The 27,885-nt window shown below is 41.6% G+C and overlaps 1 protein-coding gene across 3 annotated transcripts in view; it reads left to right on the forward strand.

The window, feature by feature from the left end:
* The first annotated feature begins 9,930 nt into the window (after window positions 1–9,930).
* Window positions 9,931–27,885, forward strand: part of aralar1 (calcium-binding mitochondrial carrier protein aralar1) — a 661,842-nt gene continuing 643,887 nt past the window's right edge. The window contains exons 1-3 of one of the 3 annotated variants that reach the window (XM_070105218.1): window positions 9,931–9,984; window positions 10,195–10,382; window positions 16,832–16,915. In XM_070105218.1, the coding sequence (XP_069961319.1) occupies window positions 10,344–10,382; window positions 16,832–16,915 (123 nt within the window). In that variant the 5' untranslated portion in view covers window positions 9,931–9,984; window positions 10,195–10,343. The remainder of the gene's footprint in view (window positions 9,985–10,194; window positions 10,383–16,831; window positions 16,916–27,885) is intronic. The other 2 variants (XM_070105219.1, XM_070105220.1) reach the window with 2 other exon arrangements.

The raw sequence follows: 27,885 nt of genomic DNA on the forward strand, positions 1-27,885 counted from the left end.
AGAATGGGCTAAGCTATTTAATTTTCCAAGGAAATGGTGTATATCTACATTTTTGGGCATAAGACACAAAATATCATCAACATATCTGAACCATTTAGCTCTATTAGGGAGGATTGTGTTAAGCAACCTTGTTTCAAAAAAATCCATGTATAGGTTACTAAGAACAGGTGAAAGAGGATTTCCCATTGCCATACCAAACTTCTGAGTGTAAAACTTATCATTAAATACAAATTTTGCATCAACAATGCAAAGTTTAGTAAGTTTAATGATAGTAGGAACTGGCAATGGTAAATCATAGTTAACGAGTTCTTCAGATAAGAAACTTAATAAATCATCAACAGGAACTTTCATAAACAAGGAAGTAACATCAAAACTAACCATGTTAAAATCATCAACGAAAGTTCCTGTTGATGATTTATTAAGTTTCTTATATGAAGAACTCGTTAACTATGATTTACCATTGCCAGTTCCTACTATCATTAAACTTATTAAACTTTGCATTGTTGATGCAAAATTTGTATTTAATGATAAGTTTTACACTCAGAAGTTTGGTATGGCAATGGGAAATCCTCTTTCACCTGTTCTTAGTAACCTATACATGATATTTTTTGAAACAAGGTTGCTTAACACAATCCTCCCTAATAGAGCTAAATGGTTCAGATATGTTGATGATATTTTGTGTCTTATGCCCAAAAATGTAGATATACACCATTTCCTTGGAAAACTAAATAGCTTAGCCCATTCTATAAACTTTACTCTTGAGTTTGAAGAAAATAACTCATTACCTTTTCTAGATCTTTTAATTATTAAGGGTAATAATGAAGTCAAATTTAAAATTTACAGAAAACCTACAAATAACTGTTCCTATGTCCACTATTATTCCTCGCATCAAGATAGAGTCAAACTGTCTGTTTTCTCATCAATGTTTTTGAGAGCTTTACGAATTTGTAGTCCTGAGTTCATAGATGAGGAAATATCCAAAATTTATTTAATAGGTAATGATTTAAAATACCCAAGAAATGTAATTGATAAATCTTTTAAAGTTGCTAGAAATACTTTTTACAATCCAAAAAGGGACAACCAGCCTTATTCAACTAAAAATATGTTGGTTCTCCCTTACCATGAAAACTTGGTTGATATGCCTTCTCTTCTTAAGACTTTTAATATTAAAGTTGTATTCAAAAATCTTGATACAGTAAAAAAACTTTTGATAAAGAATTCCCCCCAAAATGCTGATGGATGTGTCTATAAGATTCCTTGTAAAATTTGCGATAAAGTTTATTACGGTGAGTTGTGCAAAGGACCTATCCAAATTGGGTCGGCACGCGTCAGGTGTTTAACCGTTGTGGGATCTGATAGTGAGGTGCTGGCCAGACCCCTTATATAGCTTCCTTGGATGCTTTACTTTCATAGTTCCTTGATAATGTGAGTAGTCACGAAAGCGCTTGGAATTTCTCTATTCTTTCAGAGTGGTTGTTTTGCATATTCTGAAATCACCTGTTTACTGTGATCTTATTGCATATATATATATATATATATATATATATATATATATATATATATATATATATATATATATATATATATATATATATATATATATATATATATATATATACAGTGGACCCCCGCATACCGGATGCCTTGCATAATGGACAATCCGCATACCGGACGCTTTGATCGCTAAAATTTTGCCTCGCATACCGCCCAAAAACCCGCTCAGCGCCCTTCGTCCGAGACGCGTCCAATGTGCGGCCTGAGCCAGCCTCATATGTTCCGCCGGTGGCATTGTTTACCAGCCAGCCTCCGCGGTAACATTCAAGCATACAATCGAAATATTTCGTATTATTACAGTGTTTTCGGTGCTGTTTCTGGAAAATAAGTGACCATGGGCCCCAAGAAAGCTTCTAATTCCAACCCTACAGCAATAAGGGTTAGAATTCCAATAGAGATGAAGAAAGAGATCATTGATAAGTATGAAAGTGGAGTGCGTATCACCGACCTGGTCAGGTTGTACAAGAAACCCAAATCAACCATCTCTACTATTGTGGGCAACAGAAAGGCAATCAAGGAAGCTGTTCTTGCCAAAGGTTTAACTGTGTTTTCGAAACAGAGATCGCAAGTGATGGAAGATGTTGAGAGACTCTTATTGGTGTGGATAAATGAAAAACAGCTAGCAGGAGATAGCGTTTCTCAAGCGATCATAAGCGAAAAGGCTAGGAAGTTGCATGAGGATTTAATTAAAAAAAGGCCTGCAACTAGTGATGATGTGAGTGAATTTAAGGCCAGCAAAGGTTGGTTTGAGAGATTTAAGAAGCGTAGTGGCATACATAGTGTGATAAGGCATGGTGAGGCTGCCAGTTCGGACCACAAAGCGGCTGAAAAATATGTGCAGGAATTCAAAGAGTACGTAGAAACTGAAGGACTGAAACCTGAACAAGTGTTTAATTGTGATGAAACAGGCCTGTTTTGGAAGAAAATGCCAAGCAGGACCTACATTACTCAGGAAGAAAAGGCACTCCCAGGACATAAGCCTATGAAAGACAGGCTTACTTTGTTGATGTGTCCCAATGCTAGTGGTGATTGCAAAGTTAAGCCTTTATTAGTGTATCACTCTGAAACTCCCAGAGCGTTCAGGCAAAAGAATGTCCTCAAGGATAATTTGTGTGTGCTGTGGAGGGCAAACAGTAAGGCATGGGTCACTAGGGACTTTTTCTATAACTGGTTACACCATGCATTTGCCCCCAATGTGAAAGATTACCTAACTGAAAAGAAATTAGAACTTAAGTGCCTCCTGGTGTTAGACAATGCCCCTGGTCATCCTACAGACGTGGCAGAGCGACTTTATGGGGACATGAGCTTCATTAAGGTGAAGTTTTTGCCTCCTAATACCACTCCTCTCCTGCAGCCCATGGACCAGCAGGTTATTGCAAACTTCAAAAAACTGTACACAAAAGCTCTGTTTGAAAGGTGCTTTGTAGTGACCTCAGAAACTCAACTGACTCTAAGAGAGTTTTGGAGAGATCACTTTAATATCCTCAATTGTATAAACCTTATAGGTAAGGCTTGGGAGGGAGTGACTAAGAAGACCTTGAACTCTGCTTGGAAGAAACTGTGGCCAGAATGTGTAGACAAAAGGGATTTTGAAGGGTTTGAGGCTAACCCTGAGAGGAGTATACCAGTTGAGGAATCAATTGTGGCATTGGGGAAGTCCTTGGGGTTGGAGGTTAGTGGGGAGGATGTGGAAGAGTTGGTGGAGGACGACAATGAAGAACTAACCACTGATGAGCTGATAGATCAACTTCAAGAGCAAGAGGCCAGACCTGAGGAAACTGGTTCAAAGGAGGGGAGAGAGAAATTGAAGGAATTGCCTACTACAAAGATTAAGGAAATGTGTGCAAAATGGCTTGAAGTGCAAACCTTTTTTGATGAAAATCACCCTCACACAGCTATTGCAAGCCGTGTTGGCAACCTGTACACTGACAATGTTGTGAAACACTTTAGGGAAGTCATAAAGGAACGAGAGGTACAGGCCACTATGGACAGATATGTTGTGCGAAAGAAGTCCAGTGACTCTGAAGCTGGTCCTAGTGGCATTAAAAGAAGAAGGGAAGTAACCCCAGAAAAGGACTCGACACCTCAAGTCTTAATGGAAGGGGATTCCCCTTCTAAACACTAACACACTCTCTCCCCTCCTCCCATCCCATCAATCATCACCAGATCTTCAATAAAAGTAAGTGTCATGTAATTGTGCATGCCTTTTTCAGTTTGTGTGTATTAAAATTAACATTTCATGTGGTAAAAATTTTTTTTTTCATACTTTTGGGTGTCTTGTACGGATTAATTTGATTTCCATTATTTCTTATGGGGAAAATTCATTCGCATACCGAACATTTCGCATAACAGCCAGCCCTCTTGCACGGATTAAGGTCGCTATGCGGGGGTCCACTGTACATAGAATGTACAGCATTTCAGACTAAATTCCCATTTTATATTGAGAGAAAACTCACATATTGACAATAAAAGACATAAAAAGATACTGTATATCATTAACTGCCAACGAAGGTTCTCGACTAGAAGTTGAAAAATACGGCGGTCATTTTCTGTGTATATGTATTATTATTATAATCAAAAAGTAGCGCTAAACCACAAGGGCTATACAGTGTGTGTATGTACTGTATTTCATTTTAGTACAGTCTCTCTTCACTTAATGATGGAGTTCCGTTCCTAAGACCATGTCATTAAATGAATTTGTTGCTAAGTGAGGAGCATATTATTATGGTAGTGGGTTTGTGTCAACCATCTTTGATATTGTTTTAATGTCACCTTTGCACCATTTATAACATTTCTGGTATATTTTTAAATGTTTATAAAATAGTGTACTGTATATTGAAATAAACATAATAGATGAAATCAGCTCGAATGTACATTATTTAGGTATAAATACTGGTCAGAGTGCGTCGTAAGTCAGAGGCATCGGTAAACAAATACATCGCTAAATGAGGAGAGGCTGTATATGATTCTTCTCAGTACTGACAAGTGTTCATGTCTTTGCAATATTTAGACAATATTATAGTAATATGTGCAATGTAGTGAACCATTCTATAGCTAATATATATTTATATAAAGTTAAATTAATATATATTATTTAAACATTGAAAATGTAATCAGTTAAAATGAGTAGACAATGCAGTACAGAATACCAGACCTTCCAACAAAGGCATTTTTTATATATAATACATACTATATGTATATATAAGGGCTTGGACATCCAACAGGCACGTGTGAGGGAGCGAGTAAGGGCATATGGTTTTTGGAACTTGAGCCGTTACTGTGAGCAAGATAACATTTTGTGAAGGGATTCAGGGAAACCGGTTAGCCAGACTCGAGTCCTGGAGGTGGGAAGTATGGTGCCCACACCCTGAAGAAGGGATGGAGATATCTGCAGTTTGAAGGGGCATACAAGGGGCTTTTGGCATGTACACTCAACCACTGTATTTCTTTTGTACAACTATATATCATGTCCAAATAATAATAATAAATAAATAGAAGATACTAAAGTAACCTGGTCTGAAAATAAATTTAAGACTTCTCAAAAGTCACTTAATCACCCTAGACTAAATGCTCAATACTCAATATTCCTATACTCAATACATATTCCCATAACATAATTTCAATAATTACTTTTTAACCTATTACCCATTGTCGACAGGAATATAACTGAATCATTGTTTCACAAAAAGCATTTTTGAATATATGAATATATCTTTTGTTTTATATAAATTAGATTCACTAATAATTAATAAATCTACTGTACAACTATGATATAATTCTTTAGTGTTAAGTATTCCGGAAGTTAATAATGTTAAGTCGGCCCATAATGGCTAGGCATAATAGGCTCTCTTTGCATTGCAACCCATTATTGTAAAAACATAATCTCAATGTACTATTTGCAAAGACATAAATAAATAAATCTGTGCTATAGTAATGGCATAACACGGGCAAGACAGTGATAGTGAATGACGGTGAAAGTCTCTTCATTTGGGTCACTCTACCTCAGTGATTATTATTATTATTATAATCAAGGGGGAAGCGCTAAACCCGGAGGATTATACAGATCTACCTCAGTGAGAGATGGCTGATGTTACAAAAAAATATGTATGTACAGTGTCATGATTTTGGATTGACCTATGCATTTCCAACCTGTGAAGTGCCTAGATAATTGTAAGATTTGTTTAATAGGACACTTGCAACACCTACGTATCTTCATTATGAAGTTTTCACTAATTAGTAGACTAAACACTTTCCAAGGCAGAGGGACTGATTACCTCATCTTCTGCAAGACTAAGGGATTCATACCTTATCTTCTACTGTCTCCAGTGTTTGTTTTGCATTAAAATAGAAGTCACTGGTTGCCAGAATGTTTTGATGATAAATATTCCGACGTGTTGCACTTTTCTTTTTCATGTGTGTATAACACTGATTGTTAACTGATGCATAATATGTTTCAGAACTTGGATGACCTAGTTGAGGTGGCCTTGTGGTGAATCGGCCTGATGAACAAGGCTGTTTCTGCTGGCCGCACATAAACTGATACAAGAGCCACAGCCCGGCTGGTCAGGTACAGACTTGGGTGCCTGTCCAGTGCATTCTTGACAGGTGATGGATAATTTAGAGTAATACAAATTGAGTTATGTTTGGGAAACAAAGTTGCACATATTTTTTGATAGAATGCCCATAGTTTTGGAAGTTTTCTTAAATGTGCATTGAATGTGAGTGTTTAAGCAAAGGTTGCAGTTGGGGTATATCCCTAAAAATATTCTCTTATCTTTTTATGAGGGAGAGAATTATTTTTATGTTGAAATGGGTATTTTTAGCTTTATTCCCAAACATGTAGGTCTTGTTTGTATTGAGATTCTTGGTTGCCAGCCAGGTAGAAATAAGAGCTCCTCATTCAGTGTGTTGTCAACAACAGGATCTGAATTAGATATGACAAATGTTGGCATCTGCAAATGGGACTGGTTTAAGTTACTGATAGGCATTTAGTAGGTCACTGATGTAGGTGAGAAATAATAGTGGCCCAAGGACACTACCCTGAGAAGCTTGTGTTGATAGTTTGTTAATGAGGAAATGTCATTGAGTGTCTGTTAGTATAGTAGGAATTTATGTGAGAGCATGTCCTATGATATCGTAATATTTTAGTTTCAGCAGAAAGGTGGTTTATAGTGTCAAATGTTTTTCTTAGATCAATAAAATGGCCCATTTGATATTCATTTTTTTGAAAAGTTGAGCAGACTTGAGTTTGGCATCTTAATAATAGCATCGTTAGCACTTTTTTCCTGGCTTGAAGCCAAACTGTCAAGGGTTAAGAATATTCTATTTAGTGATTATTATAATCATAGGTTCTAAACCCATAAGCATCATACAACTCTGTTTAGTTTTAAATGCATACCAGGTATATTTATTTTTATATTAGCATATTTTCCAAGATTTTAGACAAATAAGCTAAAGATTGGTCTATAATTATCTATTGGGTCTCCTCCTAGCTAGTATAATTACATTCATGGGAGTCCTAAATCCATAGGGGTCACACAGTGCCTGAGGGAGTGAGAGATTAAAGTTTGATCCAAGGAAAGAAAAAAAAAATAGGTCTAATTTAGTAGATCAAGGAACCTTCCTTTACAAGCCTACTTAAGTATATTAGGGAAAGAACCCACAAGGGTCATATGGTGCTGTTCTAGTGCATTAACTATTCAGCTTTGTAGAATTTGTTGGACAGGTAGAGGGAGTCTTTTACACTGACACTGAGGTACTCTAATTTGAGTAGCATTATTATAATCATAACTAAGCGCTAAACCCACCAGGGACATACAGCAGTGCAACCTGAGCAATAGTTTGGGATTTTACTGCAATATTTGATTGGTGTGGGTCACATCTTGGGGACAAAATTTAACTAATTTACCGAATGCACTGCATAAGTAGGGCTTTTTATATAGTATGTCATTAATATCAACTATGATGTGTATAAGTTATCATGTACCTTCATTAGAAATATGGGGAGCACTAAACCCATAGGATTGTACAACACATGTGGAGGGGATGGAAGGTATTCAGGCTTAATTCAGGGAACTTCAGCACAGATCCAATTCCCTAGATCAAGAGCCCCCCACCAGCGTCAAGGAACCTTCCTTGAGGGGCATGTACCTGTAGAAATAATTATTAAGTATACAGTACCAGGTGGAGGCAATATGCCGACAGTGAAAAAATAATACTGTTAAGATAAGATAAGATTTCGCTCGGATTTTTAACCCCGGAGGGTTAGCCACCCAGGATAACCCAAGAAAGTCAGTGCGTCATCGAGGACTGTCTAACTTATTTCCATTGTGGTCCTCAATCTTGTCCCCCAGGATGCGACCCACACCAGTCGACTAACACCCAGGTACCTATTTGCTGCTAGGTGAACAGGACAACAGGTGTAAGGAAACGTGTTGAAATGTTTTCACCCGCCGGGAATCGAACCCGGACACTCCGTGTGTGAAGCGGGAGCTTTAGCCACCACTATTTGTACAACTTTTTACCCAACACTGAGCATTTTCAAGAACATAGCAGATATAGGAGTCAGCAGCATATGTTGTCCTTGTGGAGCGACCTCCAACACTGCAACTGTTTGATTATTATAATAATCCAACACTGCAGAGAGCAGCATCTACCAGTGTTGGTGAGGTTGTTAAAGGCCACCAAAGCTTGCGTCGTTGTTGTTGGGTTTTAAGGGCTGTGTTGGCTTGTGCCGTATGATCCGTGTTCCCAGAGGTATGGCGATTAAATAGTCCCTACTACCCAACCTGACCTTGGGAAAGGAATACGTAGCACGTAAAATATGAGCACGAATCTACTGATTATGTTCTTCCTCGTTATAATAATAATGATATAACTGAAGTCGTGTTCCACCAACAGCGATCGGAAAGGACCATTGCAAACCTTCGATCCTCGTACCTAACATTGAATGTCTGTGGTTCGATGCCCCTCAAGGAAGGTTCCTTGATGTTGGTGAGGGGCTCTTGATTTAGGGAATTGGATCTGTGCTCCAGTTCCCCGAATTAAGCCTGAATGCCTTCCACATCCCCCCCCCCAGGCGCTGTATAATCCTCCGGGTTTAGCGCTTCCCCCTTGATTATAATAATAATAATGTGGTTCGATTCCAGCTGACACGTGAAAAGCTGGGCGTGTTTCTCTAGTAAGTAAATTTATTCAGGTATAGGTATAAGTAAGTACAGTTACATAAATTATCATATATTGTATAACATGTGTAGATTACCTAGGATAACCCCTAAAAAATTAAGTGAGTTATTTCCATTGATGTCTATGTTCACCTAGCAGTAAGTATCTAGATGTTATCGACCTGTGAGAGACATCCTGGGGAAACATTAATGGTCCTTGATGACGCACTGACTATCTTTGGTTATCCTGGGTGGATAATCCTCCCTACCCCCGGGTTAAAAAATCTTATGGGAGCTGCGAATTTTTAACCCCGGAGGGTTAGCCACCCAGCATAACCCGAGAAAGTCAGTGCGTCATCGAGGATTGTCTTATTTCCATTGTGGTCCTCAATCTTGTCCCCCAGGATGCCACCCACACGAGTCGACTAACATCCAGGTACCTACTTGCTGCTAGGTGAACGGGACAACAGGTGTAAGGAAACGCGTCGAAATGTTTTCACCCGCCGGGAATCGAACCCGGGCCCTCCGTGTGTGAAGCAAGAGCTTAGCCAGCCAGGCCACGGGGTCACCCTTTGTCTGATTCTTGTGGGCTATTTTAGGTAATCTACACATATGCTGTTATGTATAAAGTAATTGTATTTGTGTACCTATACCTGAATAAACTTTAAAATAATAGTTACACGAATGATAACTATATTAGATATGTTGTTTATTTCAATCCATTTACCTGACCACCTAGTTTTTAAAGAGAGAAAGCTGTTTGTTTTATGACACTCATTAAGGTAATAAAAGACGGCATCTTTCCATTGAATAGTGTTAGTCTGTGACCTTGACAAGTCCTGCAGCTGAGTACAACTGAGAGTTGCGTCACGTGTAGCGTGGTCACGTGACCGATCAGCTGTGAAGAGCTGCCAGCTTCCCTCCAGAGAACTTATCATGTTCACGTGCTGACGGGATGATTACACAAACCAGGAGAGTTAATAACCTTTTAGCAAGATATATGAATCAACTCCTGATATTTATAGGTACCAGGTAATGACTAACACTGTGAGTTATAAAGCCGCCTTTGAGGAGGAATTGCAGACAGCATTAAAATATCTTGGCCAAAAATATGATATGGCATTTTCGAGGACGACGTTGACCAATGAGAAAGCAGCTTTGGATGGCAGCCGACACTGGGTTCCAGTAATATTCTGGGCGCCGGTTAGTTCTACCTGAACCTGTGTCTAAGAAGGGTTGTTGGCTAACACAAGGTCCTCCTAGTAATGTACGCCCGTCTAAACTCAAAGTATTATGTCATATTATGATAAATTATTTACCGTGAACACGATACGTATTGCATAATTCATACACTTTAAAATCTTAGTGATCATAAGGTGAAGAAAACAAAAGAGCATCATGTTTAGCAATCTAAAGGCTTTTGATATATACAATTGATTCTTTATAAAGCATTGGGTTCTATTTTAATCTATTTCAGAAGCTAACGTGCACAATTATTTAATATTTTATTAATCGCCAGCGACATTTCCCGAGAAATTGGATTGTTTATCTTGACTCGAAGTCGTCGGGGAATCACGACGGTGTTTAAAAAGGAATAGTTTCATTCCTCCTGTGCGTTCAGTGACGATGGCAAATTCTTCCTCAGATAACTCTGCCAACGACACGGTAAATACTCTTGCTGTGTCTATGTTGAGTGTGTTGACAGCTGCATGAGTGATGAGAGATGAGTTGAGTGCTGCTCATGCGCACAGACACTGCTGTTTCACCTTGCTGTCACCTTGGCTGCTGCTGATCAGCTCTCCTGCTGCTGATCAGCTCGGATGATGCTGCTGATCAATGATGCTAATCAGCTCTGATGCTGCTGATCAGCTCTGATGCTGCAGATCAGCTCTGATGCTGCTGATCATCTCTACCGCTGTTCTGCTCTTCTGCTGATCTGTTCTGCTGCTGCTGATCAGCTCAGATAATGCTGATCAGCTCTGATGCTGCTGATCATCTCTGCTGCTCCTGCTGATCAGCTTTGATGCTGCCTCTGCTCATCTCTGCTGCTGATATGCTATGTTGCTGATGATCAGCTATGTTGCTGATGATCAGCTCTGCTGCTGCTGATCAGCTCTGCTTTTGCTGCTGCTGATCAGCTCTGCTTTTGCTGCTGCTGACCAGCTCTGCTTTTGCTGCTGCTGATCAGCTCTGGTTTTGCTGCTGCTGATCAACTCTGCTTTTGCTGCTGCTGATCAACTCTGCTTTTGCTGCTGCTGATCAGCTCCACTTTTGCTGCTGATTAGCTCTGCTTTTACTGCTGCTGCTTATTAGCTCTGCTTTTACTGTTGCTGCTTATTAGCTCTGCTTTTGCTGCTGCTGCTGCTGCTTATCAGCTCTGCTTTTGCTGCTGCAGCTGATCAGCTCTGCCTTTGCTGCTGCTACTGATCAACTCTGCTTTTGCTGCTGATCAGCTCTGCTTTTGCTGCTGCTGATCAGCTCTGCTTTTGCTGCTGCTGCTGATCAGCTCTGCTTTTGCTGCTGCTGCTGATCAGCTCTGCTTTTGCTGCTGCTGATCAGCTCGGGTGCTGCTGCTGATCAGTTCTGGTGATTCTGCTGATCAGCTCTGCTGCTGCTGATCAGCTCTGCTGCTGCTGATCAGCTCTGCTTTTGCTGCTGCTGATCAGCTCTGCTTTTGCTGCTGCTGATCAGTTCTGGTGATTCTGCTGATCAGCTCTGCTGCTGCTGATCAGCTCTGCTTTTGCTGCTGCTGATCAGCTCTGCTTTTGCTGCTGATTAGCTCTGCTTTTGCTGCTGCTGCTGATCAGCTCTGGTGCTGCTGCTGATCAGTTCTGGTGATTCTGCTGATCAGCTCTGCTGCTGCTGATCAGCTCTGCCGATGATGATCAGCAGCAGTAACTTGAGTATAGTTTTACAACATATACAAATTTCATCTTTCACGTAAAATTATATAGAATGCAGTTACAGTAATGGCATTTTCTTCAGTATTTAAAGTACCTCCTTTCAGGAGAGGTCCCTTGATGCCTTTAAAGGGTTCATTATCCAGGGAGTTGGACTTATCCTCATCTTCGAATTGAACATGATTGCATCTTATCCCTTGGTGCTGTATAACCCTTATGGGTTTAGATCTTCACAATTATAATAGTAAATCTACCTAGAGTTGAGTTCATGTAAATTGTAGCAGTTTGTTATACAAAATATAAGGAATACAATTGGGCCTCATGTTATACATAAATGTAATATGTGCAGGTTATATTTTCAAAAGAGTAAATAAGCAAGTTTATTTAGGTATAGGTATATATAAGTATAATTATATATAGTGTAAATTGCCTATGATAACCCTTGATGCTGGTGAAGGGCTCCTTGATTACCTTTGTCTATCTTGGATCAAACCTCATCACCTCCCATTCCACAGGTGCTTTGACTCCTGTGGGTTTGCTGCTTTCCAATGAGTAGGATAATATGCATATTGTAAATTACTAAGCATGTGTACTGCATGCAGTAATGTCAGTTGTGTAAATTTTTAATCACAGAGTTTGCATGTGTCAGCTTTGTAAACCTCAAAATATATTGACTTAGTTTTGTAAATCATTAAGGGTGATGACTTAATTATTTACATTGTTAAAAATTAGAATATTAATGGCTGAACTTGATTCAGCCTCTAGAAAGCCCAACATGGCTGAACTTGCTTCAGCCTCCAGAAAGCCCTACATGCTGAACTTGGTTCAACCTCCAGAAAGCCCAACATGCTGAACTTGGTTCAACCTCCAGAAAGCCCAACATGCTGAACTTGGTTCAACCTCCAGAAAGCCCTACATGCTGAACTTGGTTCAACCTCCAGAAAACCCAACATGCTGAACTTGATTCAACCTCTAGAAAACCAAACATCTCTGGTGCAGCAGAAACCTACTGGGCAAACAAGCGGATGTAAAAGAATCATTGTGGAGAATTTAAATTGTAATTATGAGAGGTGAGCATCTATACTGAAAGGTATATGTCTTAGTTTCAACACAGTCTCCCATACATCTCTAACTGTCTGCATTCATGGCACTTCATCTCGGTAGCTGTAAATGAATTGAGGCGAGATGAGTCAGGACTCAACATTTCCTGTGACTGCCTTCAGTGAAGAGCCCATGCTGAAGTTGTCCTGATGCCTGTACTCCTTCAGATTTTGGTTCCTCATGCCCTTCTGAAGTCATTCCGTGCTTTACTGAGCTTGTTTTTTTTTTACCACCTCAGCCGAGAATTTCGTCCCTTAGTCATGTCATCACATCTAAGACCATCCCAGCAGTTATCTTCAAACCTCAGTATCAACACCAGGCACTAGAGGGGCCAGATATTCAAAGCAAATGGCAGCACAGCTGATCTGCTGTCTTTCGCTGTACTCAGGAGTGCTGATTTCATAGTATTGCTACTAAGATAAGAAACCTGTATAACTGTAATTGTTCAGCTGTGTCAGCAGTACTGTGAGCTAAGTTGCTCAGAACCTCCTCTTTACCGTCCTGTATTATTCTCCAAGTGTAGTGCATTTTTATTTTAAATAAGGCATCTGAGAAAATTTAAGTCCCACAAAGTGCCTTTAGCCTTTGTTAATATATGCTCATTGATTTTTAATTTTTGTGTTTTTTTAAGTGATAATTATTGTTGTTTTAAAGTGGTTTTGTGTATTGTGCAGTTAATGTTTTTACAGACTTCCATTAGTTGTTAAAAGTGAAAGTTATCTGAGAAAACAGCATGTAGTTATTATTGAAATTTCTAGCAATGTCCATTAGAAGCTGTGTTTTGTGTTATCCATTGCTTAAGTTTTATTGTTTTCCTATAACAGTGTTCTGAGTAATAGGCCTCATTTATTTTCAGACATATTCAGTGGAAATGTTGATAATATTTTTTCCTTGTGTTTAATGTTTGAATTTTGTTCTTGAATTGTTGCTATTAACAATTTGACATATAACTTTTTTTAGAGAAATGATAAGCCTAAAAGCAGATCTTTATTTTCTTAAGTAATGGCTATTTCAGTGGCTTTGTATTGAGACATTGCATACCTGGAGTATACCTGGTGAGGGTTTCAGGGGTCAGTGCCCCCATGGCCCAGTCTGTGACTAGGCCTCACGGCGGATCAGGGCCTGACCAACCAGGCTGTTGCTGTTGGCATGATGTCCTGGCTCAGGTAGCCACAGGAAGTTCAAACCTTGGTGTTAGACAGAACAGATCAGGGTGGCATCACATTTAGCTCGTCTCCTCGCCTTCCTTGATAGAAAAAAAAGCCAGATAGAAAAAATCCAGGTCTCGGTTCAACCTCTAGAGAACCCAACATCTGGTGCAACAGGAACTGTCGGGACAACTTTGCTAATATTTTCCTTAAATTGACCCGGTGTATCTGGTTCATCATAGGGCCAATTGGGGGTCAACCCTCTGTCAGTGGTGAAATTACAGTCCATTTTGTTGGCTCTTAATGACATGGTTTAAATATCCCTACTTATAAGACTGATTAATCTTACTACAAATCATGCATAGCAGACTCAGTCATACTATTTTAAAATACTGTCTTACATGACTTTTAGTACAGTATATGATTAAGTTTTTTCATGTAAAGAAATCTTAAAGAAATGAGCTAAATGCTTGCCAAAAGATAAAGAATCAAGAATGAAGATATATCCACTGATATGGAGATAATAGCATGAATTTTAAAGGAATTTGCAGAAGAACTCTGCTGTCAGCTTAAATATATTTTGAATTTCATTAAAAGATAAACTAAGAAAATCAAGGTAAAGATTTTATTTCTTTGTAAAGGTTGCAATGTGTAATTACAATTTTGGTTTGGTAAGTACAAAGAAAGCAACTATCATGCCTGGGCATTTCAGAAAGTGTTGCACATTATGATACTTGTGAATTTTGACAGGAGAAATGCATGAAACTATGCTTGTCTCAGTGACTGGTTTTGCTAAGGGAAATATTATCTAAATAATGAAGAAACTAGTGCTCACACAGGATACCTACCAGTGTCGTGGAATCCGAATTATGATTAGCCACTGTCCCTGCCCTGTGATTATTAACCCTTAACCTGTCCAAACATAGATCTATGTTTGTGTGCGTAGTACCCCGAACGTAGATCTATGTTTTTTTTACAAAAGAAACAGTGTAAAATCGAACGTAGATCTATGTTCTGAGTGCTACGCGTGCGAACATAGATCTACGTTTGGACAGTTTAAGGGTTAAAACACTTGTCTCAAAAACTGCCTGACCCTTAACATTCTAAGCCCATGAGTATTTTGCACATAATTGTTACCCTCTTGTCTGAGTCTTCTATCATAGTGCTTGCTCTTAAAGGAGAGTGTTGACCACTTTTTGATAATATAAGTGTATCAGTGCTCTGGCTATTGTAAATGTGAAAAATTAATAACAATTGGAGAAATATAATATTGTTTATCCTAAATTTCCAAAATATCCTTAGCTTTGTAAGCATTATACATTATATACAGTAGGTTGGTAGACAGCAACCACCCAGGGAGGTACTACCATCCTGCCAAGTGAGTATGAAACGAAATCCTGTAATTGTTTTACATGATGGTAGGATTGCTGGTGTCCATTTTTCTGTCTCACAAACACGCAAGGTTTCAGGTACGTCTTGCTACTTCTACTTACACTTAGGTCACACTACACATACATGTACAAGCATATATATACACACCCCGCTGGGTTTTCTTCTATTTTCTTACTAGTTCTTGTTCTTGTTTGTTTCCTCTTATCTTCATGGGGAAGTGGAACAGAATTCTTCCTCCGTAAGCCATGCGTGTTGTAAGAGGCGACTAAAATGCCAGGAGCAAGGGGCTAGTAACCCGTTCTTCTTTATATATTACTAAATGTAAAAGGAGAAACTTTCGTTTTTCCTATTGGGCCACCCTGCCTCGGTGGGCCACCCTGCCTCGGTGGGCCACCCTGCCTCGGTGGGCCACCCTGCCTCGGTGGGCCACCCTGCCTCGGTGGGATACTGCCGGTGTGTTGAAAGAAAGAAGAAATTTATTATTTTTCAGATTTAGTTTTGCTCCGTTTTTTTGGATATTGTTGTTTCTTAATGTGCATGATTGGTACTAGGATGGCATTTTTTACTCCAAGAAAGGTCAGATGTGTATATAAAACCAAAATGATTCCCAAAGGCTACTCTGTGTCAGTCAGTCATCAGAATAATGAAAGCTACAATAGCTCCCTGTTTTCCTTTGCCTCCCATTTTTTCTAGTCCTAAGTATTTCTGTATTTTGGTGTACCTTCGTATATTTGTATATGATGTGCATGTGATCCGTTATTTTTATTAAAACTCGTCTGTACTTGCCCTGTAATTCTTGTAATTTTTATTTTTAAAATTATATAATATTTAGAGGGTCTAATATTTTAATGAGGTTTAAAAATCTTAATAGTGCAATACAGTATTATATTTCTCATTATATTCCTGCCATGATCAGCTACCAGCTAAAAAGAGAAATTAATATTTAATTACCAGGCTTTGTTTAATACCTTTGAGGAGCTACACATTGTTTATTTTAATATTACTCTCTTTCTTCTCCCTCTCTCCTCCCTCCTCTCTCCCTCTTCTCTCTTCCTGCTTTCTCCCTCTTTATCTCCCTTTTCTCTCCCTCTTTCTCCCCCTCCCTACTACCTCCCTCCCCCCCCACCCTCTCTGTGCTCACCATTTTGTACTTGCATTTTAATAGTTATGTACACACACATATTTATTATTTGTATTTGTGGCTGAAGATTAGTTAAATTATACACCAGTCTTGATTTAATTTATATTTTCAGTATTTTTTTTTTACCCCAATGTGTTTGATATGAATGCAAGGTTTTACATTTTTAAAATATGATGCAGCAGCAATTAAAACATGTAGTATATATAAACAGCTTGAACTCGTTTAAATATATTGGATCCTCATTCCTGTTTTTTTTTATTGTGTTGCCTAGCCAGTCGGCTCTAGCATGTTTCCCATACTGGATCACAGGCAAGCATCCTTTTAGAGCACTTGTATTTCCCATTCAGATATGCCCACTCTGGTCCTGAGTTACCCCTCCATGTTCTTTGACTTTGGTTGACTTTTTGTTTTTGCTTGCTTTTCTCTCTCCAGAGTGCCACCCCCAAGATGGTAGACTGGTTGTTAGGTCTTCTGGCACTGCAGGCTCAGTGTCAAGCAGATGCCAAGTCCACCAAGGTAGGTTCATCACCCCACCCTTCACATGTGCTCTAAGTAGAGCTCGCATGAACTGTTACTTAACCCCACTAATTTGTTTCTGAACCTATAATCTCTCTGGTTGATCTTCAGCAGGTGAGTTATAGCTCCATCTTAGCATTGTATAGTTAGTGCAGAAACTGCAGTTTCACTCAGCTCATTTGTTTCTTAACTTAAACTAACCTTTCTGGTGATCCCATTCAGGTGAGTTGTATGTAGGTTCATCTTAGATTATGCTTGCAAGAACTGTGGTTACACTAATTGCTTTTTACATAACCTTTGTGGGTGATTTAGTGAGGTGACTGGTAGTTTTATTCCTCGTATGAAAAGCATTTATAACATGTATTAAAAACGTGATAATGTTGGACTATGTTAGATTGAAATTGACGAAGTCAGATTGCTTGTCAAATTACCAGTGAAGGTGAGTCATATTTATAGCATAACATTGCACATATACTATTCTTGTATTGATCACACAGGGATTCACCTAGAGTCAAGCCTTTTTTTTTCACATACACAGTTTTCGTTGTTTTAAATACAGAAGAGTCTACTATTGTGTATTTACATTCAGTTTATATTAGTAATGGGACGATACCCAAGTTTTTGCTGATAACTGATACCCACTGATAACGATACTTCAGCACATTCATACTTTATATTTTAAGATATAAGTGCTGGGGCAGCGCCAGAATTTCTATGCTGGGGGGGGGGGATGGATTTCTATCTTGTTGGGGGGGGGGGAGGATTAGTAGACTTGTTTTGAAGCTTCGTTACTATTATTGCTATTTTTATTTGGAGGCTGAAACCCCCAGGGTCCCCTTCCCCCTTTGGCGCCATCATTATACAGGTGGAGGCAAAACATACACACACTATCGAAATTTACACCCAAATATTCTATGGCTGCTCCCTTTGTGTATTATTGTACCGAGATACAGCATCTGGAAAATGGGAGATGATCAGAACTGAAAGCAAGACAGGGTAAGGTAACTGCAAAAGTAAGACAAGGTAAGGTAGCTGCAAGTCCTTGTTTTGAGAGCCTTTCATTTGCATCAAATTACTGTACCATTTGAAGTAATCTAGCGCATAACTGATTGATTTTAGTTACCATGCCAACAATGTCGGTGATAAGTACACTGAAAGTTAAGGATGGCGCCAGAATTTCTATACTGGAGCTTAAGTGGCCATCTGGTTGGAAGGGGTGACTGGGAGACTTGTAACAAGGTCGGTAGAATTACCAACAGTATGTTAAGTAAAAGGATGAAAGTGCAACTAGTGTGACATTTTGTGGCAACATTTTTCTCTCCAGGGCTTTGTCAGGCCGTTACAAACAATACTGGGACACACAAGGTTTGTATAGATAATGTGAAGTGAAAAAACATAAGGTAACATAGGCTAACTGGCCCTTGCTTAGGTTAGGTTAGGTAAGGTTCGTCAGGAAACAGGACAAGTGTTTCCTGACGCGGGTCTTATCAGATGATGACTGCCAATGGAGCTTTTGGTCAGCTGACCTAGGCCTTCCGCTGGCTTACCGGTCTACCCCTTTAAAAATTTTGGTTTTAGTTATAACTATCTGGTGGTAGTAATAGTAGTAGTGTAGTACTCCTGGTTGCTATGTGATGGCGGGGTTTATTGCTTTGAGGAGAACTATTGTTAATACTTAAGAGATAACGAAGCTATATTCTGTTTTATAGTGTTTGAAATGGTGAGTAAGGGCAGTTCAAGGCATTTTCGTCGGTGGAAATTGGGTTCTTTAGTCACAAGACGGACATCGTTGTAGTTGTAGTAGGTTTGCCGGTCTTGCCCCGGTCTGAGTCTTTACCAAAAGGTGACCCGGCATTGGGCACTCGAGTGGGGGGGAAGGATGGGACACTCATCTTCTGTCCTGTGCCGAAATCCTGCTGTGGTCACTCCCTCTGAAGGGTGACGGTCATCTTAAATCTTGCAATGGCTCCCCAGGGTAGGGACTGTCCGTAGTTGTCTTCGGATGGTATGGCAGAGGAATGGAGTAGATTATTATTATTATTATAATCAAAAAGAAGCGCTAAGCCACAAGGACTATACAGCGCTGCAGGGCAGGAAGGAAGCGAGGGCATCAGGTGGCAAAAGGGAGATGGATGAGTAATAGGTTACGGATAACAGCAGGGCAGTGGATGGTGAAAGGGTAAAGGGCAGCAAGAGACTGAACTAGAAAGGGCTGAGGGGAGTGCGAAAAGTATCATCAGAGTTTGTGGAGTAAATCAGTCGTTGTCAAGAAGTCAATGAGAGAGTCAGGATTAAAGGAGGGTCCATCAGCAAGAAGGGAAGGTAAAGAGAGAGTAGTAGAACGAAGACGACGTTGGAGGTAAATTCTGCGTGCTCGTTGATAGAGAGGGCAGTCTAAGAGAATGTGGCTAATCGATACTGGAACTTGACACTGCTCACAGAGAGGAACAGGGTGCCTCTCCATGAGATACCCATGAGTAAGACGAGTGTGACCAATGCGAAGGCGGGAGAGAGTGGTCTCCCAACCTCGGCACTGATGACAAGAAGACGGCCAGTAACCTATGCTCGGTTTAATAGAATGAAGTTTGTTACCGAGCAGAGTTGACCAAGGTTGTTGCCAACGGGTGCGAAGGTGGGTAGCTATTGCAGCAAAATAGTCCAGAAATGGAGCACCTCGATAGGAAATTGGTAGGTCATGTACTGCTGACCGCGCAGCAGTGTCTGCCTGTTCATTGCCCTGTACGTCGACATGACCAGGGACCCAACAAAAAACAATATATTTATGTTTGGTAGAGATACGGCGTAGCCAAAGTTGGATACGGAGAACTAGGGGATGAGATGTATCAAATTTTCGTATAGCCTGTAGAGCACTAAGGGAGTCTGAGACTACTACAAATGATGACACAGGCATAGATGCGATACGAATAAGTGCTGCAAGAATGGCATACAGTTCAGCAGTAAAAATGCTAGCTGAAGATAGTGAATGTCCCCGCACGACGCTGTCCGGAAACACTGCTGCGAATCCGACGCCGTCTGAAGACTTAGAGCCATCTGTGTACACAGCGGTGGCATGAGAATGGGAGTGGAAGTGATCAAGAAAAAGAGAGCGGGAAGCCACCGTAGGCAGTTGAGCTTTCGAGCAAGGGAGTGAGAAAGAACAGACCCGAACAGCTGGAATGGAGTCGAGAATGTAAAGAGTGGATGGGGGAGTAGCGGTGGTCCCGTCGGGGAGTCTTCACGGTGTCTTCATCAGGTGTGCTGCAAGGACTGGGAGTAGAGTCTCCAAGTCATGGACGACAAGGTGCACCATATGTGCAGCCTCGTCCTCCTGGGCCCGACCCACTGAAGGCAAAATGGTCGGTGGAATTCCGGTGTTGTACACATGCGTTGTTTAAGCTATCGTGCAGCATGCATTGATTTGTTCATTGAGACATATTCTAAGGCTTTGTTCTGTTTCGCAGACGTATACCCTGACAGCCTCCACAGGGGATTTTGTAATTACCTACATTTGCTGGTTCGAGGTACTTCAGTTTAATCCTGGTCAGGTCTTCAACGGAGGTGCTGGTTGCCATGACAACTCGTGTTAAATTGCGAGAGTACTTTGGAGACGTGCTGGGCAACCTGGCTGTTGGGAAGGATTATAATGTTAGGAGTAGTGCTAGTGCCTGCTCAAGAATTGACGATTTTGAGGGCGCTTTTCTTAGGGCTAGGAGACTTGCTTTGAACCAACGTCATTACTATTTTTATTGTCGCCTTCCCTGTGAGAGTTAACTTTATATGAAGATGCTTCGAGAGGTAACTTGTTATAAAACACCGGGAGAGAACTCAGTATTGAGGTCCACTGAGCAGTAGAAAGGTACACTTTTTTACCTTTAAAACAATCGTCACTTCCACTGTGGTAGTCGATACATTGAGAGAGATTGATTAATAAGAGACGTGTGGAAGTTAGGTATCTTTATTGTTGAAACGTTTCGCCTACACAGTAGGTTTTTTTTAGTTGAATACAGAGATAGCAGGAGTAAAGATAAAAAAAAAAAGATGCAATCTGTCCATCACCCTGGAAGATGTAGTTTTGAGGTGGTCAGTCCCTCAGCCTGGAGAAGAGTTCAGCTCCATGGTCTGGCCCCTCAAGGAAGGTTCCTTGATGTTGGTGAGGTACTCTTGATTTAGGGAATTGGATCTGTGCTCCAGTTTCCCGAATTAAGCCTGAATGCCTTCCGCATCCCCCCCCCCAGGCGCTGTATAATCCTCTGGGTTTAGCGCTTCCCCTTGATTATAATAATAATAATCCATGGTCTGGAACGATATGAAGCTGAATTAACGAAATTGGAACCATCCTGCATTTCCTAGAATCAAACCATGTTACCGTCCATTCCCCAGCTACCACCCTACGGAATAGCGTTTTTCATAGAATATATAAAACATTCTTTTAGTTTGTATATTAGTATATGTAATCAATTCATTCCGTATCTTGATATGTTGGTGACTGCACACACATGCGTATGTACGTTTGTTCGTGTGTGTGTGTGTGTGTGTGTGTGTGTGTGTGTGTGTGTGTGTGTGTGTGTGTGTGTGTGTGTGTGTGTGCGTGTGTGTACATTCCAATGCATAAATTGAAAGGTGAATGTGTACATAGGCATACACAGGTGGCTGTGTACATGGGACATGCAGCCTCGTGTGCGCGCGGGTGTCTGTACTCCCCTATGTCTGTACATGTGCGAGAGCACGTGCGCACGCTCGTGCGTTTGTTCTTGCGTTGTTGGGGTTCGGAACAATTTTATCTGCTGGCTGCCATCCACCTGCCCAGCCAGTGCCTTACGCTGCCCTCAGTTGTTGCTAGTGCCAGAGTAACTCCCCTTCCCTACCCCCGTGTTGGCACTTGCTTTGTGTAGCAGGAACGGGCGGTGGAGGGGGAGGGATGGACTAGCACCATTGTAGAGGTACCACTCCGTCCATCAGAATAATTACCAATACATCCCTCTGTGTTTAAGAGGCGAGTGAGTTTCCCTGCCTCCTATTATCATGTTTATTTTTCCACTATAATCTACCGTGCCCATAATTACTATCACATTTGCTTTGTTTCCTAAGGTAAAGTCTAGAGTATTTCCTTAATTCATGGTATAACTTAAATCTTTGATGATAATTGTGTTGTAGAAGCCTGAGCTTCGCTCTACAACACACTTGTCATCAAAAATTTAAGTTATACCACGAATTAAGAAAAAATCCTGGACTTTTCCTTAGGAAACAAAGCTAATGCGATAGTAATTATGGACAAGGTAGATTATAGTGAAAAAATAACGTATTAAAAACAAGGGAACTGATGTGCCCCTTAAGGAAGACGTCGGTGAATAGCCATCGACGTTAGTGGAGGAGGGCCCCTTGATGACAGTGGAGGAGGATCCCACTACGTCAGTGGATGGCCCCTTGACGTCAGTGGAGGAGGGCCCTTTGACGTCAGTGGAGGAGGGCCCTTTGACGTTAGTGGAGGGCGTATCGACATTAATCAATGGTCCATCTGTGATGGTGTATCAAATGATCTTTGTAGACCCTTGGATGTGAGTGGAGGACCAATTAATGTTGGTAAAAACTCCATAGACGTCTGAATATTGTTTGAGATTCATGCGTAACCCACTGAGGATCTAGTTCCTAAAAGGACACAAGTGCAACTAATGTGACATTTATTGTGGCAACGTTTCGCTCTCCAGGAGCTTTATCAAGCTTGATAAAGCTCCTGGAGAGCGAAACGTTGCCACAATAAATGTCACATTAGTTGCACGTGTGTCCTTTTACTTTACATATTGTCGGTAATTCTACCAACTTTATTACGATCTGGTTCCTGTTGAAGACGAGAGAGCACCGGAAGTCACAGTGGTGTGTGAATCAACCACTGATGAATTTAAGCTTGCAAAAGGTGGAACTGGAGCAGCTGTCAGATGTATCCGTGCAGTGGCAGCTGTCAAATGTATCCGTGCAGAGGCAACTGTCAAATGTAACCGTGCAGAGGCAACTGTCAGATGTATCCATGCAGTGGCAGCTGTCAAATGTATCCGTGCAGAGGCAACTGTCAAATGTAACCGTGCAGAGGCAACTGTCAGATGTATCCGTGCAGTGGCAGCTGTCAAATGTATCCGTGCAGAGGCAACTGTCAAATGTATCCGTGCAGAGGCAACTGTCAGATGTATCCATGCAGTGGCAGCTGTCAAATGTATCCGTGCAGAGGCAACTGTCAAATGTATCCGTGCAGAGGCAACTGTCAGATGTATCCATGCAGTGGCAGCTGTCAAATGTATCTGTACAGAGGCAGCTGTCAAATGTATCCGTGCAGAGGCAACTGTCAGATGTATCCGTGCAGTGGCAGCTGTCAAATGTATCCGTGCAGAGGCAACTGTCAGATGTATCCGTGCAGTGGCAGCTGTCAAATGTATCTGTGCAGAGGCAGCTGTCAAATGTATCCGTGCAGAGGCAACTGTCAGATGTATCCGTGCAGAGGCAACTGTCAGATGCATCCGTGCAGAGGCAGTTGCCAAATGTATATGTGCAGAGGCAGTCAAACCAGCTTGGTTACATGATGGAGAGAAATAGTATACAGTACTGGCACAATGGAACAAACACAAGTGTGGTATAATGCTGCCCTTGATGAACAACTCGTTCACATAGTGAACTGTTATCAAGATTTGTTTGTGACTTGATAAAGCCTACTGTATGGGCCTAACGTTGTCAATATATGCTCACGATATATAGCAAGTACATGATACAACTTATACAGACTATAGCTGACATCAATGCCATTATATATATATAAAGTCCCTGGTTATGCAGAGCATTTCTGGCAGCTTGGGTTAATTTTGCCCCCTAGGATGCGATCCACACCAGTCGACAGACACCCAGGTACCTACTTGCTGCTAGGTGAACAGGGATAACAGGTGTCTTAAGGAAACACGTCCAATGTTCCACCCGTACCGGGGATCGAACCACGGACATTTAGTGTACGAGTTGGGTGCGCAACAATTGATTCTTTAAGGTTCCTCAATAAAAGGAACTGGACTTCCCTACGAGGGAACTTTGCTTCTCATTGTGTAACCTCTCAATCATGAATGTAATATTGCAGATCTTTGAGTGATTAGGAGAGTATTTTTTGGATACTCAGTGGGTTGGTTTCTCCGATGACAGGAGCCAGGGCTGGTTCACCGATGGAGCTGTTTCCTCGAGGGTGGAGACAATGGAAGTTCTACCGACAGTTAATTAACAGAAAAAGAGTTTTTTGTATACTTTTCACCCAGTAATTTAAGTTCAATTGTTGGGTGAAGCCTTCAAATACAGGACCTCTCTGCAGCAGAGTCTTTTCCAGGAGAAAGTTGCTTGCTGGAAAGGTGACTGGTTGGTTGCTGGAGTAGGGGTGACTGGTTGGTTGCTGGAGTAGGGGTGGCTGGTTGGATGCTGGAATAGGGGTGACTGGTTGGTTGCTGGAGTAGGGGTGACTAGTTGGTTGCTGGAGTAGGGGTAACTAGTTGGTTGCTGGAGTAGAGGTGACTAGTTGGTTGCTGGAGTAGGGGTGAGTGGTTGGTTGCTGGAGTAGGGGTGACTAGTTGGTTGCTGGAGTAGGGGTGACTGGTTGGTTGCTGGAGGAGGGGTGACTAGTTGGTTGCTGGAGTAGGGGTGACTAGTTGGTTGCTGGAGTAGGGGTGAGTGGTTGGTTGCTGGAGTAGGGGTGAGTGGTTGGTTGCTGGAGTAGGGGTGACTGGTTGGTTGCTGGAGGAGGGGTGACTAGTTGGTTGCTGGAGTAGGGGTGACTGGTTGGTTGCTGGAGTAGGGGTGACTAGTTGGTTGCTGGAGTAGGGGTGACTAGTTGGTTGCTGGAGTAGGGGTGACTAGTTGGTTGCTGGAGTAGGGGTGACTAGTTGGTTGCTGGAGTAGGGGTGACTAGTTGGTTGCTGGAGTAGGGGTGACTAGTTGGTTGCTGGAGTAGGGGTGACTGGTTGGTTGCTGGAGGAGGGGTGACTGGTTGGTTGCTGGAGTAGGGGTGACTAGTTGGTTGCTGGAGTAGGGGTGACTAGTTGGTTGCTGGAGTAGGGGTGACTAGTTGGTTGCTGGAGTAGGGGTGACTAGTTGGTTGCTGGAGTAGGGGTGACTAGTTGGTTGCTGGAGTAGGGGTGACTAGTTGGTTGCTGGAGTAGGGGTGACTAGTTGGTTGCTGGAGTAGGAGTGACTAGTTGGTTGCTGGAGTAGGGGTGACTAGTTGGTTGCTGGAGTAGGGGTGACTAGTTGGTTGCTGGAGTAGGAGTGACTAGTTGGTTGCTGGAGTAGTGGTGACTAGTTGGTTGCTGGAGGTGGGGTGACTGGTTGGTTGCTGGAGTAGGGGTGACTAGTTGGTTGCTGGAGTAGGGGTGACTAGTTGGTTGCTGGAGGTGGGGTGACTGGTTGGTTGCTGGAGTAGGGGTGACTAGTTGGTTGCTGGAGTAGGGGTGACTAGTTGGTTGCTGGAGTAGGGGTGACTGGTTGGTTGCTGGAGGGTAGAGTGAGTGTGGGTGATATATCAGTGTGTAGTGTGGACTAAGGAGAGTTGAGCACACTACAAACACTACATCTGAGGTTATAGTCGCCTGCTCTCTCAACTGGTCTACCTCATTATCCTACCACCCTCCTTACTCGCCTCTTTGCTTTCCTCTCTTAATATTTCCCTTCTCCCTGCTTTCCTGTTCCTCTCTTTTCTCGCACCACGTTTTATCCAGGCTTTATTTTCTCCCTTTACTCTCCTCTTTCCTTAACTGCATCACGAGCTCCCTGTTTCTGTCCATACCTTCTTTGCTTACCTATTTTTATCTATTTTTTTCCCCAGCACATCTTTCCGTTTTTTTCCCGCTTTCTTCCTCCCTTCTATGTTTTTCCTGCTTTCCTTCCTACCTTTTTTTCCTTCCTGCTTTCCTTCCTACCTTTTTTTCCTTCCTGCTTTCCTTCCTACCTTTTTTTCCTTCCTGCTTTCCTTCCTACCTTCTCTTCCTCCCTGCTTGCCTTTCAACTTCCTGCTTATGATAGAGAAAAAAGGTACACAGCAATTTACTTAGTGGCCATTTAAAATTCATTGAAATTGCTGACTTAAGTTGAGACATGAAGATGGGTTTGACAGTGTCGAAACTGTACATTGACTTAATGGTTAGTAATAGGGGTAATAAAATTGATACAGCTGTGGAGGGTCAGGGTGCGATGGCTGTGTAGGTGTGCTAGGTTCTTGCACCAACAGCCTCGCTGATCAGTAAACATGGATCCATGGGCCATGAGAACTCTCGAAATTGGTCACAGGTGTGTTTTGGATTCCTCTCAAAGGTACTTCCTTGACATCAGTGAAGGGGCTCTCGATCCGAGGAATTTGACCTAACCTCCTTAAGTCGAACCTGATTTCCTAGTCACCAATAGGCTGTATGACCCCTAAGAGTTTAGCGCTGCCTTATGAATATAATAATGCTTATTGTGTCCTATTGTCATTATATATTCACAGCCTTGTGTGAGCGTGTTAGACAGGAGTGAATGGAGGCAAATAGTTTTTATGATTTGACTTGCTGTTGGTGTGAGCAAGGTATATAGGATATATAGGAAAACCGGTTAGCTGGACTTGAGTCCTGGAGGTGGGAAGCACAGTACCTGCACTTTGAAGGAGGGTGGGGATGTTGCAATTTAGAGGCGCCACATGAACTGTGATATCAGCACGCTTTTGGCAACATGGTGATTGAATGAATGACGGTGAAAGTGCTTTCCTCTTCTTTGGGTCGCCTTACTTACAGTGGGAGACTTCTGGCGTGCTAAGAAAAATATGGTGGAGATGGGCAGGAATCAACTAGCGCCCAGAGGCAGCTGGAGTATTACTGCAACAGCAGGTATGAGGAGACTGGTCAGTAAGTCTTGCCCAGCCCTGGAATAGGAGACTGGTCAGTAAGTCTTGCCCAGCCCAGGAATAGGAGACTGGCCAGTAAGTTTTGCCCAGTCGAAGAATAGAATACTGGGCAGTAAGTCTTGCCCAGTCGAAGAATAGAATGGGCAGTAAGTCTTGCCAACCCAGGAATAGGAGACTGGTCAGTAAGTCTTGCCCAACCCAGGAATAGGAGACTGATCATTAAGTCTTGCCCAGTCGAAGAATAGGAGACTGGTCAGTAAGTCTTGCCCAACCCAGGAATAGGAGACTGGTCAGTAAGTCTTGCCCAACCCAGGAATAGAAGACTGGTCAGTAAGTCTTGCCAACTCAGGAATAGAAGACTGGGCAGTAAGTCTTGCCAACCCAGGAATAGGAGACTGGTCAGTAAATCTTGCCCAGCCGAGGAATAGGAGACTGGTCAGTAAGTCTTGCCCAACCCAGGAATAGGAGACTGGTCAGGAAGTCTTGCCCAACCCGGGAATAGAAGACTGGTCAGTAAGTCTTGCCAACCCAGGAATAGAAGACTGGGCAGTAAGTCTTGCCAACCCAGGAATAGGAGACTGGTCAGTAAATCTTGCCCGGCCAAGGAATAGGAGACTGGGCAGTAAGTCTTGCCAGTCCAGGAATAGGAAACTGGTCAGTAAGTCTTTCCCAGTCCAGGAATTTTAACCCATGTCATTTAATTTGTGTGCCCACGGTATATAATGATACACCGAACAATATTTTTGCATGTAACATTTCGGCATAGAGATAAATGAATAACCTACCGATTGGTGAAAGGTCAAGGGTGACGTGTACCTCGTGTTAGGTAAGATTCGTCAGGAAATAGTGTGAGCATGGTAATGGTATTATGTACCCACAGATTCATAATTAAGACACATGTGCAACAGTTATCTTTATCTTTATTCGGAGTAAAGGTACCTAACTGCTGCACATGTGTCTTACCAGGAAAGTGTGGTTGAATCATATCTTGAGATACTGACAAGAAGAAGATAAGAATGACTTTAACCTTGATTGATGACTATTATTAACGCCGTGGATAATACACTTAATTAGGAGTAATTGT

Source organism: Cherax quadricarinatus, chromosome 97, assembly GCF_038502225.1.
Source record: "Cherax quadricarinatus isolate ZL_2023a chromosome 97, ASM3850222v1, whole genome shotgun sequence".
NCBI lineage: Eukaryota > Metazoa > Arthropoda > Malacostraca > Decapoda > Parastacidae > Cherax > Cherax quadricarinatus.